Below are 14,979 nucleotides of genomic sequence, written 5' to 3' on the forward strand. Positions count from 1 at the left end.
TAGATCCTCGTCCCTCCCAAGATGTTGTTTACACGAGGGGCTTCATAACGGATTCTAACGGAAGACACTGAAAAGGTAACTTGTCAGAGGGGGAAGAGGGCGGCTGCTGGGGGTAGGGTTTAAATGGGAATTAAGTATATTCAAGAAAGTGGGGCTTACCAGTCCTAGAAATGAAAGCAGTGAGGTCCTCAAGTGGGGAACACCATTGGAAACCAAAACTGCAAGAAAATACATTCATAGAGTTAAGGGTAGTCTGATAGCCTAGAGCAGGGCTCTGCAAAGATTACTGGGTGTATGAATCACCTGGAATCATGGTATGATGCAGAATGAGATTCAGTAAGTCTGGGGCAGGACCTGGAAAAATGTACCTCTAACATGCTCCCATGTGATGCCCATGCTGTTGACACTTCGTACATACTTTGAATAGTGAGGTTTTAGAGGTGATGGGACAGAAGTCAGAAGAACTATGTTCTTGTCCTGGCTCTTGTTGTTCTTCAGGCCAGTTGGGTCATGAATCTCTTATGTAACCTTGTATCTAAGCTTGAGCTAGTAATAGTTTCCCTATTATATATCACACAGGGGCGTTTGGAACATACGGTTAAGCAGTGTGCATTTCAAAAAGAGAAACAAAAATCATTGAGACAACAGAAAGATGCAAGTCTTCATATATAAAACATTTCTAGAAAGAAAAGTTTAAAATGGTGGAAGCACTACTGAACATGCAGTGCAAACTGAAGGCTTAGTAATGAAATATGGCCCAAATGTGTCCACTTTAAGAGCTAAATGTACGTTTAAAAAATCAACTTCTGAGTTTTAAAAACAGAAGTTGGAAATGATTATTTAAATCACAAAAGATCACTTCCAAAAGGATTTATCGGGTCTCTCTTTCAAAGTAAATTTTCTCTAGGAAAACTCATATTGAATTTTCTTAGAGGAAGCAAGTATACCTCTGCTGTTCTTGCACTGACAAAAGAACAAACCAAAGAGATGATCTCCAACCTCTAAACATCACAGACAGTCATGAAAACCTCAAGCTCTACAGCCTTTCAAAAAATCCCAAGCTGGGAAGGCTTAGGATCTCAGGAAGACACATAGACTTCTTGGGCTAACAGATCTGTCTTTGGGGTGAAATTTTCCATAGCTTGTCATCATTTTGTCCAAAAGAGCCACATAGAAAACAAAGTTAGAGTTGAAAACTGAGTCAGGTAGTATTTTTCCCCCAGGTCTCCTCAACTGTTTCATGATTTGTGGGATATACACTCTGGGTGATTAGAAAGCAGAGGGGGAGACGTTCATAAGTTTCCTGGCTTTAAAACCATACCATGTATAGTATTTTCTATACTTCCTTGGTGTTTGGCAGTCATTTTAACACACTACCCCTCATGACAACCTCTCAAGGTAGATTGAAATTATCAAAAATGATTTGTCCCCAGTGAAAAGAGAACTCTAACCCTGATGGTGGTTAGCATTCTGCTGTCTGTGGCTGGGCTCCATCTGTTAGGAATCTCCAAATAAGGAGAGGGAAAAATTTCAAGCTTTCTTAAATGTGTCAGCTCTGTGCAAGTCCCAGAGCAGATTTGCTGAATCAACAGATGGGATACAAGTATTTCATTTTCATCTCTCATTCCTCAATGTCCTGTACACGGCAATGTCATTTCTTGGTCACAGACACAGAGAACTTTACATTCTTCAAAGCTAAATAGATATATTGCTTTGGCCAAACCCTATAAGCCCAGTCTTAGTACTCATCTCATGTCTGCATCCTGATAGAGGAATAGGCAGAAGGCAAGACCAGTGGACAGGATCTCTACGTGTTGTAAAGCAGGCTCTTGGTGTTATCATGTGCTTAATAAATTACCTAGTTTCAACCTCATCCCTTTAGCCCATGAAGCTTAATCCTGTTTAGGAAGGAGAGGTCGTTTTACATGGTGTGAATGGCCCCATTAATTTGGTTGAAAACAGCTTATTAACCTCATTGGTTTCTGTCTTGTGAGAAAACATTTCAGGGTTCTAGTTCTTTTCCTAACACAGAGCTTTAGAAGTTTTGGTGACATGGAGAAGAGGTGGTCATGAACAATCTTTCAGATTGACAGCCACTCAAGGCTCTCTTGCATCTGTTGTCACTTTTGGAAGTGAGTCCTCTCCATCACACTTCTAATGCCTTTTTAAAGCATGACTAAGCTGCTCTTGGATTAATTTTGTCTTTTGTGACCTGTAACACATCTTGTTTATTACTGGTATGTCAAAGGACTGGTCCCTACTTGCCTAAATGGCAGTTTTAGTTTAAGTTGAGAAACTAGATTCATGTCAAACTACTGGAGGGAAAACATACTCATTTTCTTTAGTGTGTGCACACAATATCACTTTAGCCTCTACCTATAAAGTTATGTACTCTAAATGTTTGTTTAGAGGCTGTGAATTAAGATGGTCTCTGTTCTTTTATCCTATTTCTTATGGCTATGCAATGCTGAAATAAGTTAGACCGATTTTTGAAAGTTTATAGCTTTCCTAAACGTTTATAGAGTGAAAACCTTATCACTTATCAAGTGTATAGGATATTGCAAAACTCATTCATTAATATCAACTGCTTTTGTATTCTCACATCCCTCTAACTTGAGAGCTACATATAAGTCATTGTCATGGTCTCACTAACACAGTGGTGTCCTTAGAACAGCACCACAGTACAATTAGACAAGGGTGCTGTTCTCAACTCTGCAAAAACAGGTTGCTATTTAAGGAAAAATGTCTCAGTGAAAATCCAATCTCCTGTGTAAAGTATAACTCTAATTTCATTAATTTGGTTTTGAGATGGGAAGTGGATCAACAATCTCATCTGGGATATTAACATCTGGCCTGTGTTAGAGAATCTCAGTATTTCCAAGATATGTGTTACCATACTAAGTCTTCAAACTAGAAAACCAGATGATACTAGCAAATTATGAAGTAACTGCAGCAAAATGGTTGTATAATAGATAATATTGAAATTGCAAATACAGTAGACATTTCTAGAAAACAGTAACAGCATCTTCAGTAAACTAATTTTCCATGGTTCTAATTCCCTTTGTCTGCTAAGGAAAGTGGCCACACCTTTGATCATCACAAAAAGAGAGAATCTCTATTAAATAGGACTTTGTTTGTCCAGAATCTCAAAGGATGGAAAACATATCCCCCAAGAAACTGGGCCAAATACGTAAAAGCACAATACTCCATGACAATCTACAGTTTGCCATCAGAGAATTTTTATTTTCCTTCTGCTCTCTCATGAAGTTTTAGCCTCCTGTTTTCAGAAGCCATTTAATTTTATTCTTAGTACTTAAATAATAATACAGATAACTCAAAATCTCAGCTTCTCTCCTATGCATTTAAAATTGTACTATGTACCATCTTTAGGACTTAATTCTCTCACAGAAATCTGGCTGAGAAAGGCTGATTTGGTTGATGTCATAATCTATAACTTAGGTACATTTCCCAAATCCAATTATCTTTTTTCTTAGCTACTTAGATCTTTTATTTCTTTGAAATCTTAGATTTCAGTATATCCTAGAAATTTCTTGAGTATGGGATTTATGGATTTGCATATATTTCTGGTAGGGTCTTGAATGGAAGCATGTAATTCATATAGAACTTAAATGATAATATGTATATCGGTTTTGAAAATAAATGAGACTTCTTGGTATATTGTAACAAAGAAAAAATCTTGTCCCATTTTAACAGGTTGTTCTGATTATTTATCTCACTCCTAATTGAAACCTACATGAATTGGGACTCTTTCTGTCTTTGTCTTTTGGTAGACAGTAGCAGAAATAATAGTCTATTCTATAAGTCTAACCTGCACCAATATTTGTTCACTTTTTACTGTTAAAAGCTATTTATGGTGGATTAAGAATATGCAATCATCAGTCTTGCTTTTGTCATGTCCCTATAGATTTTGCACATTCGATTAAGATAGCAAAATTAATGGGAAGGATTGGTTCCTTAAAATAAAAGCATGTTTGGTAAAATATTTTTAGAAATAATTACTCACAGCAGGATGACAGAGATCACTGATATTGAGCAGGAATCAGTTTAATCATACAATATCTAGATATTTGTCAGTTACTTATCTATTCATTAAATACTTTCTTGAATGCCAAATATGTGCTAAATATGGTGTTAGTTCTACCTGGGGACACGGTGGTGAACAAGGCAGATGTGGTATCTCATCTATGGGGCTTAAAGTATGAGGAATTAAAATAAGTCCTAAAAGGAAAAGTACAGGATGCTATAGACAAATCTAACTTTGTGTAGACAGTTAAGATCATGTACCCAGAAATGAATAAGAGTGAAACACACAACAATGAAATAGAAGAGTGTAGGGTTATTTTGGAACCCTTCTGAGTCTTCCCCCCCGCCATAGGACACAACCATAGACACTCACACTCACACACATACCAGTGTTATAAGGGTCTTAAATTAAGGATTATATTTCTGGAAAGACCTAATTATACATTCTAACCCAATTTTCCTGGGTTAATTGCTAGTAACTGATCTGAAATAGTCTATTGTGAGTCTTGACTATAAGTCTTGACTGTAAATCTTGACTATGTGGTGTCCCAAATAAGTATTAATGATACAGTCTCTCTATTTGTAGAGTAGCTTTAGTTTTTTCTTTCTGGTCTGTCACTTGATCCCCAGAACCACAAACTCCTGTGTGGCTGACAAAATTGCATAGGAATGCAGGCACCAGAAGAGCACATGTCGTTCCATTTATAAGTCTATCTCATTCCAGCCCTCAGTTGAAAGGTATTTTGCTAATCTTAGAAACAACTAGGAACATTTTCATTGAATTAAAATGAGTTCCCTTATAGCTGTTTAGTATCAAGTAATGGATAATTTGCACCCAAGTCTAAGAAACCTTTACTTTTCTTTTAAAAGAAATTCATGGATACAATTAACAGAAAACCACCAATTATGAATTTCTGCCCAGTGGTATTCCTAGGTCTTAATTACAGTCTCTGACAATGAAAAACAACTTTGGGTTTTTCTCAGTAATAAGAACAGTCAGAAACAGTTACCTCTGAAGTCAGGAATACTGAAACTGGAGCATATGCTAGTTTATCTAAGAGATTTAAACATTTCCAAAATAACTGACCCAAAAAACAGTGTAAGCTGCTCAAGTATTTTTGAGTAAGTTATAAAATCAAGGCCAATTGGAATGGAAACCTCTTGATTTGGCAGTGCTTGGTACTATCAACCAGTGGATCAACAAAGGCAGAGAAGTCATCTTAGATTATTTAACTGGCTCTCCAAGTACACTATTTAATATGGTATTCAGTGATTATCTAAAATATGTTAGGATTAATGTCAGCTACCTAGAATGAGGAATGAAAAATGCCCCTTAGTTTCTTTTCAAATGCCTCCTTCTCTTCCTCCTCACTCCCACAAGCTGGTGATGTAGGCAAGACAAGATTAAACACTGTTTTAACTGGTCAACTGAGGAAACACCTGTTATCCACCATAAGTAGCTTTCTTCTCTCACCCCAGAAATAAATCATTACTCACCGTATCCAACACAGAAAATACTTTTCCCCTCCACTTGTTCCACGCTCCACTGCTTTTCCCTGCCCTTCAAAGCACTGCCACCCTTTTCCAAGGGCCTTAGACTAATGGAATCTGGGGCAGTAAGGGACCTCAGAGGTCATGTAGTCCAACCCACCTGTCCCTACCTGCCCCCATCCTGAGACTTGTACCCATCTGGGGCACAGACTTGCAGCTTTATGAAACTAATGCCTTTTATTCTCCCTGCTCTCTCCTTTGTCCCTACAGCGCCATGGCTACTTATTCTGCCACATGTGCCAACAATAGCCCTGCACAGGGCATCAACATGGCCAACAGCATTGCCAACCTGAGACTGAAGGCCAAGGAATATAGTTTACAGAGGAACCAGGTGCCAACAGTCAACTGAGGAAAAAAATAATTAAACAGGCCTAAGAAGAAATCAAAATCCATAAGACACCTATCCTGCTCTGTCATTTCTACATCTGCTGGAAAAAAATAAAAACAAACAAACAAACAAACACAGAACTAAACTATTGGGACCATGGCAGAGAAAAGCAGGAGAGGAGCAAAATGAAAATTAGTTAACAAATGTTCCTCCTCCCTCTGGGATACCACCACCACTTGTTTCTGTGTGTGTTAATTTTGTTTTTCCTTCTATTCATATGCTTTGCTTGATATACTCTGAGCTTCTTCAGTTAAGTTCAGCCCACCCACCCCCATGATTGTATGGGTTTTAAAAGAATCTACAGCAGCCAAAGAAACCATATATGTATATATATTCAGAATAATTGCCTATAGTCTCCTCATTGACCTGTTTGAACCTCAGTGTCTTACACTATCCTTCTTCCTAGTTCTCTGTACAGAAGCTCTAGGAACTTCTGAAAAGCCAAAGTCTTTCTGAAGAATCTGTGCCAGACATAATTCCCTTTCTCATTGTCTCCATCTCTGTTGGTCATGGTAAGCTTGTTCCATCAGCTACTGGAAAGAAAAAGCAATTGTATACAACATCTGGTCACTGGCCTGTCTGATCCAGTGTGATTGGCTATGTCTGGCTAATTCTAAGCTCTAAATTCTAGATCTAAGCTCTAGATTTAAGCTGTAAACTATAGAGGATAATATTACCATCACTACCACCCCTCACCCCTATCCAATCAATCAGCCATCCTAAGTTAAAGATATTTGTTGTTTCTTGAATAATTTGCTGTCATAGGCTATTTGATAGAAGACATATTTTTCACTTGAGAGAGGGAGAGACATTTCTCTAGGAAAACAAAGACTAAGTTGTGAAAGGCATGGCCTATATCTCTTTGGTGCCTTAAGGGTAGTCAGATGCACACTTATATATATACTGTATATATTTATATATTATATATATATAAAATATTCTTGCAAGCTTGAGTTTGCAGTTTCTCAAACACTACAAAGAGCAAATTTCACACCGTCACCAGTGTCTTTATTTCTACAGTGATAAGACTTTTTATTAGGGATCTCATTTCCTTTCTTTCTCTACACAAAATTCTCATTACAGCCAGAGCAATTGATAGGGCAGCTGTTTGAAAACAGGTCTAATTTTCACATTAGGGTTTTAAATAAATTAGAAACTATTTGAGGCTATGAAAATGTCCTTGAATTTGGCATCTGAACTCTGGTGGAATGCTGATACATTCTGATCGATCATGAGAATTACACTTAGAAGAGGGAAAGCCGTTTAGTCATCTGTCCTTTTTCCACTCAACAGAAATCTGAAAGATACATCTTTAAGTGGAATACTTAAAGGTTTATCTAAATTCTAAAAATTTAAAAGACAATTGTGGGCTATTTTTATCTTCTAATATATTGAAATAAAGTTTCGTATCTAGGGCTAGGAGCCAGGACTGACCTTTTCTTTGTTTCTTTCTCTTTGTTTCCACCCGTGCTTTTGTAACTTGTCAGGTAAACTTGACCAAACCATGTTACCATGCTGTGCCTTGGTTTACCTTTTTTGTAAAATGGGTTTAACAATACTTACCTACCTCACAGGGGTGTTGTGAGGCTCTAATCATTTGCTTCTTCATTCTTTCCTGTATTCTCTGTATGTCCAGAGCTTTGTAGCCATGGGAGGAAAGGGAATATAAAAGTATACCATGTTAATAGAAGGCTGCTGTACCCAGAAGCCTCATTTTCTAGCAAGGAAATGTTACCTTGCTGTAACTACTTATAACCTTGTATTTGGAAATGAGAAATAGGCTTATATTTGCAGACCTCTCAAAAAAATAACATAATTTGACCAAAGAATAATTTAAGACACACAGAACAGACATATCTTTGACTTATGTTTTCATCCTGACCAATTTGGATTTCTAATAATTTTTATCAGTAATTTGAAAATATTTAGATTGATTTTGGCCAACTCTGAGTGACAGGCAAGGATTTGGGATTTAAGATGCACTTTCAGTACAGATTTATTATTTTCCCTGGCATATCAGATTAAGCTAATGGTGGTATTTTTTCAGTCAAACAGCCACCAATCTGAAAATGTATTTCCTATGTTGATTCTGAACATCTTTTATTAAGAAGGAAGCCCATCTTATGCATTTTGCTTTCATCAGCTGATTCCCTCTTCTTTTAACATACAATTAAAACATTTCTTACTAAATGGTTTATGTAGGCTGGCTGAACAACACACATTACTTGCTTCCTAAAGTATTCTTCAACTAATTCTTTTGTCCCACTAGCTGCTGCAGATTATCAAGTTTCAAAGGAACAGTGTATCCTAACAGATTAAAACATTCTTTGTGAAATGAGTGCAGCCCAAGAAATTGGTGAACTTTTGGAGTTTGGGGAGAACAGCTAAAAGAGGATTTCGGTTATATAGTGCAGGGAAGAGACATCATAGGTGAAAAGATTTTGCTAAAAAGGGGGAAATCCTAGAAGAGGGAGTAAAGGGATAGAGGATCATGTAAAACAAGGTCATTTGAATCTTGCATCCTGACATTCATTTCCAGTGGTGAAGAGAAAAGCCTGAACCCATAATCCCAGTGCTGGATGACATTAGGCAATTTTACCCAACACCTGGGCAAGTGCTGTCCAGGAATATGATAGGGTAATCAATGCTGTCTGCCACAGGAGCTTTTATTGCTAATGAATCAATACCACAGATATCTGTTATGTAAGCATCTGATGGAGAAATGTGCACAGGGTACAAGCACTCAATTTTGTTCATTCATTATTGATTAAAAAAATAGAAGTTTGATATGTGATTTGGAGGAGTAGCCTTCTGGCTCCTAAACCAGATGTCAACAGAGGGCCTCAGGGACACAAAATTCAAAGGCATATCCCTGTTCTTTATCATCTATACCCAGATAACAGATGAATACATACAAACTATCTGTCTGTGTCCCCAGTCCCCCCGCCCCAAACAAGGCGCTGATTTGTAGGGTACTTGGCAGGTTAAATCAAGCAGGAAGAAGTGACGGGATAAAAAAGGGAATGGCATTTAGGTTATAAAGATCTCATAAGAAATGTAATATGTAAATTATATCTTGCTTTATGATGTAAAATATACATTGTTTGCGCTAGAATAGAAATGATTCCTTTTCAATAAAAAGAAAGAAGGATACTACTATGTCTGCTGAGTCTGCTGGTTCTTTTCTCTTTGACCTTCGAAAACACATCTGCTAAGATCTAAGATTGCACTCAGAAAAGAGTAAAGGTAAGAGGGATTTATGAACAAGAGAACTATTATCAGAGTGTAATAATATTTTCTAAAAAAGGGAAATAATCTATTGTTCTCACAAACAAAGACAAATTGTGGGAAAAAGAGGGGACTTTTTTAGTATAATGGATATGTGTAAAGTGGATCTTTTAGGAGAGTTTTGCTATTTTTCATCCACATCTTTAGTATCCACAATAACAGATATCATTAGACAAAACAGATTTTATATAAAGCACAGCCTTTTCTTTTAGAAAAAAGAAGTAACAAAGTAAAATGTCTTAAGCACCTATTGTTATAACATTTTGTGTGGTAACTGGTGGAGGCGTGATAGAAAAACTAAATAGGAATCGAGTTTTTTCATACAAATTAAAATCTGATTTAAAAGGCAACTACAGCATGAACAAACTTATGCAGTAGTTCAAGACAATAAATTAATGTGTCAAAGAAATAGAGCAAATGGGAGTTCAGAAGAGGAAGCAAGAAAACACTGTGAACTGGAATGGGAGAGGGTTTCATGGAGGAACTGGGACTTGTGTTTCATCAGCATGGATTTGGGCAGGAGAAGGGAAAGTGATGGCTTTCAGTTAGGGGGAGTGGTATGCAGAAGAAAGGATGAAGGCAGGGATACGGGAATGAGGAATTTGTTGAAGGAGCACAGCAAGATGGGCCTAGATGGGATAGAGAGTTTATTTTCAAGTGGAGTAGAAGAAAACACTGAAGATAGAAGCTGAGTCTTCATCTTGCAAGGTATTATGTGTCAGACAAAGGAGTGTGGACTTTTCCTCAGGCCATAGAGATTCATTGAAAGTTATAAAGCAGGAAAAAAGAAATGCCATGCAAAAAATACTTCTTTAGCAGGATTGCTGTGGTAAAAGAATAAAGGTAAACTCGCACAGAACAGAAACTGGAAGCAGAACAGAGAGAAGGGGAACAAAAAACAAAGGATGAATAGGAAATATCTTGCAAGGAAAGAATCAATAGGACTTTATGATGGGAGAAAGAGAATGGAGTCAAAGACAACCCTGATTTGAAACCTGGTGACTAGGGGGATGAATCACTGACAAAACTGACAAATTGCGCACCTGTGTGCGCATGTCTACTTTTGGTGTGGGATGGGGCTGAGGTGAGAAGGGAAGTGGGTAGGCCACAGGCTGGGGGCTAGATCCTGGCCCTTCCCTATACTGCCATGTTCTGAAAGAAATTACAAAGCAAATAGTCTGAGAACTCTGGATGTGAACCTGGTTTTTCTGGTCATTATGGAGGGATTCATTAATGGAGGAGAGTGGAACATAATTATTTAGCAGTTTGTTAGCCTGATTATAATATAAGTGTGTGGATGTAAGTATGCGGACCTTCATTTGTACTCTTGCCTGAGTATGGCTCTAGCATACACATGGATGAGAGACCTGGCTTGGCTGCCTTTTGATTTAATTTCTGGAGACTCCATTAACTAGAAATCAGTGCCAGAAAGCTTTTTGAGTCATAAATTTTGAATCTGAACCCATCCTGACCTCACTTTTTTTTTTTTTTTCCTTTTAGAAATAGGACTCAGAGTTCTGTGCATCTGTAGGACTTCAGCTTGAAGGCTTCTTTCAAATCTTCCTTGGGACAGGGTGACAGGAGAATTTGGAACAGAGCTAATCTGCCCCCTATCAACCAACATCTCAATTTATTGTGATTTACATGGGTTGGGGTTTGATACCTTACATCAGGTCTATGGAGAGAGAGAACAGCAGAGAGCTTTGAGAAGGGGCCAAGAAGGGAGATTTCAGTTATTGCTTTAGCTCCTCTTAAGCCCATGTACTTTCCACTGTGTTTCAAACTTCCTGACTTCGCTTAAAAAGGGGAAATTTCTTTTTCAGTTCACAGAGTTTGCTATGGTCTGACCCTCGGGAGTCTTGGAGATCTGGCAATGGGTTGAGATCCTCCTGGTTGCACAGAATACCTCAGGTCATGTAGTTCTAGATTTGAGGGCCTATAATAAATGACACTCCTCTTTTACTTACCCATTTCTATATTGTTGGGTACATTTCTGTTGCAAGTGGCAGAAACCCAACCAAAATTAAGTTGAGGCAGTTTAATTAGGGTGTTTATTGGATGGATGGGAGGTAGGCCAGAGGAAGAAAAGAGGAGCCGTGGGAATCAGGGTAGCTCTGAGAAGCTCAGCTACCAGAAAAGACTTGACATCACCAGAACCCTCTGTCTCTCATCTCTGCAGGCTAATTTTCTCCATGGAGTAAGTAAGGTGGCTGAGGGCAGAGGCAGACTTACATCCTTTCAGCTTTAGCAGAAGGATGTGAGAAATCAGGTCCTGTTATAAATATCCTGGGAGAGGACTTTAATGTCCTGGCTTAGTTTATGCACACTCATGACCCAATCATTGTGCCCTGGGGGTGGAGGTGTACTGAGCCTCCAGACCAGAGGTGTCTGCCTTTTTCAGGCACCACTTGAGCACCAGTGCAACTCCTCTTGTCCTCACTTCTACCTCTAGTCACTACTGAAACACTCAGTCCCCAGCATATTTCCAGAGTCTTGTAGACAAAACATAAACTAAACCAATGTATAAATGCTCCCCACTTTCATTTTCAGGCATACAATTATTGAACATCAGTCCCCATAGCAGTGGTGGCCACCTTGATAATGGATCCTTGTGTTGGTTTCCCTTTTTTCCTTTTTATTCCCTAAGCCCCTCAATCCTGCTCCCTGGGATCATTCTCCAAATAAACTACCTGCATGTCAGCCATTACCTCCATCTGTGCTTTTGGGAGGGTGGGGTAGGGGAGGGCTCTGACTAATATGAAGCTCTATTCTCTTTTGCTAGGGGAATCCTCTCCAAAATTATGTGGATTGAATGTTGGGGACCTGTTGTTACCAGATAAAAGAGAAGGAAATGAAATGTAGGCAGATAAAAATAACACAGGCAGGTTGTCCTGAGCAAGGAAGGAGAGAGAAACATTTTTGACTATAAATTGCTTTCCATCTCAATTGATATTAACTCTTTCTTCTCACTAATGTTGGCAAATGTTTGCTGCAAATACTTCAGTTAAAATCATACCACTTCCTTTCCTCATTCTTGTAGAAGAGACAGTTAGCATTTCCACAAAGTCCATTTACTCTTCTTTCTGTGCACATGGGTAGGTCTCATTCCCCAGCATCCCTGGCAGTAAGTAAGGTGGGGTCTTGTGACTAATTTTCAGACAATGGAATGAGAGAAGTGATATTTGACAACTTCAGTCCTGGCTCATAGCTCCCATCTATGCTATCCCTATGCTCTTCTTCCCTCTGGCTGCCTGATATGACAGCCTCTGATCAACAATGGTAACCACATTTTAAGGATGGTAAAGCAACAGTCAACCTGGGACTTGGAAAAGTGACTTCAGGAAGCAAAGCTGCAACTCTCGCTGACCTGGAAACATTCTGGAGTGTTATATGGTGGGGAAATAAAGTTTTGTTCTGTCAGTCCATTACATGACAAGGTCTATATGTTAACTGCAACTCAGCCCAACCTAATACCTCCTCCCCCTGTCTCCTCCCTTTCCATTCTTCCTTCCTGCAATATCACATGCATTTCAAGATCCTTGTAACTCATTGACTTACTGTTTTCCATGAGCACACATTCTTATTCTCCCATACTGGACATTTGAATATTATAATATATAGTTTTATAGCATCTTGTGCCCTTTGGATAATACCTAATTAATTGAATATTGTAGTAAATGAGTACACTAAATATCACTTTCAATAAATTAGTGCCGGACACTCTGGAGTTCCTGGAAAATATCTCAAAATATTATTCTAGTTATAAAAAGGCAGCATTCTTGAAAGTAAGATAGCCCGGTCATCTACAAATTGAAGACATGTGAAAACTATTTCTTAGAGTCACATATTTATTTGCTTAGTGTCACTCAGTTACTCAGAGGTAAAATAAGGCTAGCAATCCTGGACAGCTAGAGAAACTCACACATGTGCACAGAAAGATGTGAACAGAAATGTTCATTATAGCACAGTTTGCAATAATAAAATATTGGAAACAAATAAAATGTCCACCAAAGAGAGAATAAACAAACTGTGATATATTCATACAATGGAATATTCAGAAATAAAAAATGAATAAATGAGAAATGGCTACACATATCTACTTGGAGACCTCTCAGAAACATAAATTTGAGAAGAAAAAATAAAAGTTGCAGAAGGATATATGACACTCTTTATATAAAGTTTAAAAATGCACACTAAAATATATTGTTTATAAACACAGATGCATGTGGTAAAAATGCACATACATATAAATAAATAAAAAGATGAAATGAAAAACAATTTCAGAAAAGGCAATTTCTGAGTAAGGAGGCAAGGCATAAGATTGGAAGGGGCACACAGGGTGCTTCAAGTAAATCAGAACCACTTCATTTCTTAAAAAATATGAAGGTGTCTGCTCTTCTGCTGAGATGGGGCCAGGAGACGCTCTCCTCACCTCCTTGCCTGGGAGCCAACAGAAAATCTCAATTGAGGGTCCCACTGAGTTCCCCAGTCAGAGTGCTGTAGCTGAGGACAGCGGCTGCTTGGGAATCCTGCTCAGGCACTGCAGAAAGTCTTCTTGGAATCTGACATGTTATCACTTTGGGACCGTTGGGCTGCTGCTCCTGACTTGGCCACATGAAGGCTCAGACTGTCCCAGTCTCTCAACTGAAGAGAACCAACACTATTAGCATACCTCTCACCACCATGAATGCAAGGTATTTCAATGAAGAGTATCAGGAGGACACCTACAAATCCTAGACTGGCATGTACAAGTTCTGAGGAATGGTAGAATAACCCAATGTATCTGGGTGACATTTGGGGACAGCTGGAACAGAGCTACAACAGGGCAATGGTTGATACTGAACTCATAGCCCACCTTCTCCAGCCATGTTGCTGACAGGCTCTTGGTGCTATGGCTGGTTGTCAGACCTGAGCCTCTGAGGTGGGAGAGCTGAATTCAGGACATTATCCACAACAGACCTCCCAGCCCAGAGATCTCTGTCTCAACACTAAGACCCAGCTCCACTCAACGACCAGCAAGCTCCAGTGCTGGACACCCCAAGCCAAACAACTAGCAAGACAGGAATACAAACCCACCCATTAACAGAGAGGCTGCCTGAAATCATACTAAGTTCATAGACAACCCAAAGTGGTCCTGCCAACCAGAAAGACAAAATCCAGCCTCATCCACCAGAACACAGGCACCAGTACCCTCGACCAGGAGGCCTACAAAACCCACTGAACCAAACTTACCCACTGGGGGCAAACACTAAAAACAACAGGAGCTATGAACCAGCAGCCTACGAAAAGGAGACACCAAACACAGTAAGTTGAGCAAAATGAGAAGACAGAGAAATACACAGCAGATGAAGGAAAAAGGAAAAACCCACCAGACCAAACAAATGAAGAGGAAATAGGTAGTTTACCTGAAAAAGAATTCAGAGTAAAGATAGCAAAAATAATCCAAAATCTTGGAAATAGAATGGAGAAAATATAAGAAACGTTTAATAAGGACCTAGAAGAACTAGAGTGTAAACAAACAATGATGAACAACACAATAAACGAAATTAAAAATTCTCTAGAAGGAAACAATAGCAGAATAACTGAGGCAGAAGAATGGATAAGTGACCTAGAAGATAATATAATGGAAATAACTACCACAGAGCAGAATAAAGAAAAAAGAATGGGTTTTCCCTGGTGACGCAGTGGTTGAGAATCTGCCTGCTGAT

At 38.7% G+C, this 14,979-nt stretch overlaps 1 protein-coding gene across 2 annotated transcripts in view; it reads left to right on the top strand.

Annotated features, from left to right (window-relative positions):
* PRRX1 (paired related homeobox 1) overlaps window positions 1–9,142 on the top strand; it is a 73,347-nt gene extending 64,205 nt beyond the window's left edge. The window contains exons 4-5 of one of the 2 annotated variants that reach the window (XM_059083569.2): window positions 4–75; window positions 5,806–9,142. In XM_059083569.2, the coding sequence (XP_058939552.1) occupies window positions 4–58 (55 nt within the window). In that variant the 3' untranslated portion in view covers window positions 59–75; window positions 5,806–9,142. The remainder of the gene's footprint in view (window positions 1–3; window positions 76–5,805) is intronic. The other variant, XM_059083562.2, reaches the window with a different exon arrangement.
* Window positions 9,143–14,979: the final 5,837 nt, after the last annotated feature.

This window comes from Kogia breviceps, chromosome 1, assembly GCF_026419965.1.
Source record: "Kogia breviceps isolate mKogBre1 chromosome 1, mKogBre1 haplotype 1, whole genome shotgun sequence".
NCBI lineage: Eukaryota > Metazoa > Chordata > Mammalia > Artiodactyla > Physeteridae > Kogia > Kogia breviceps.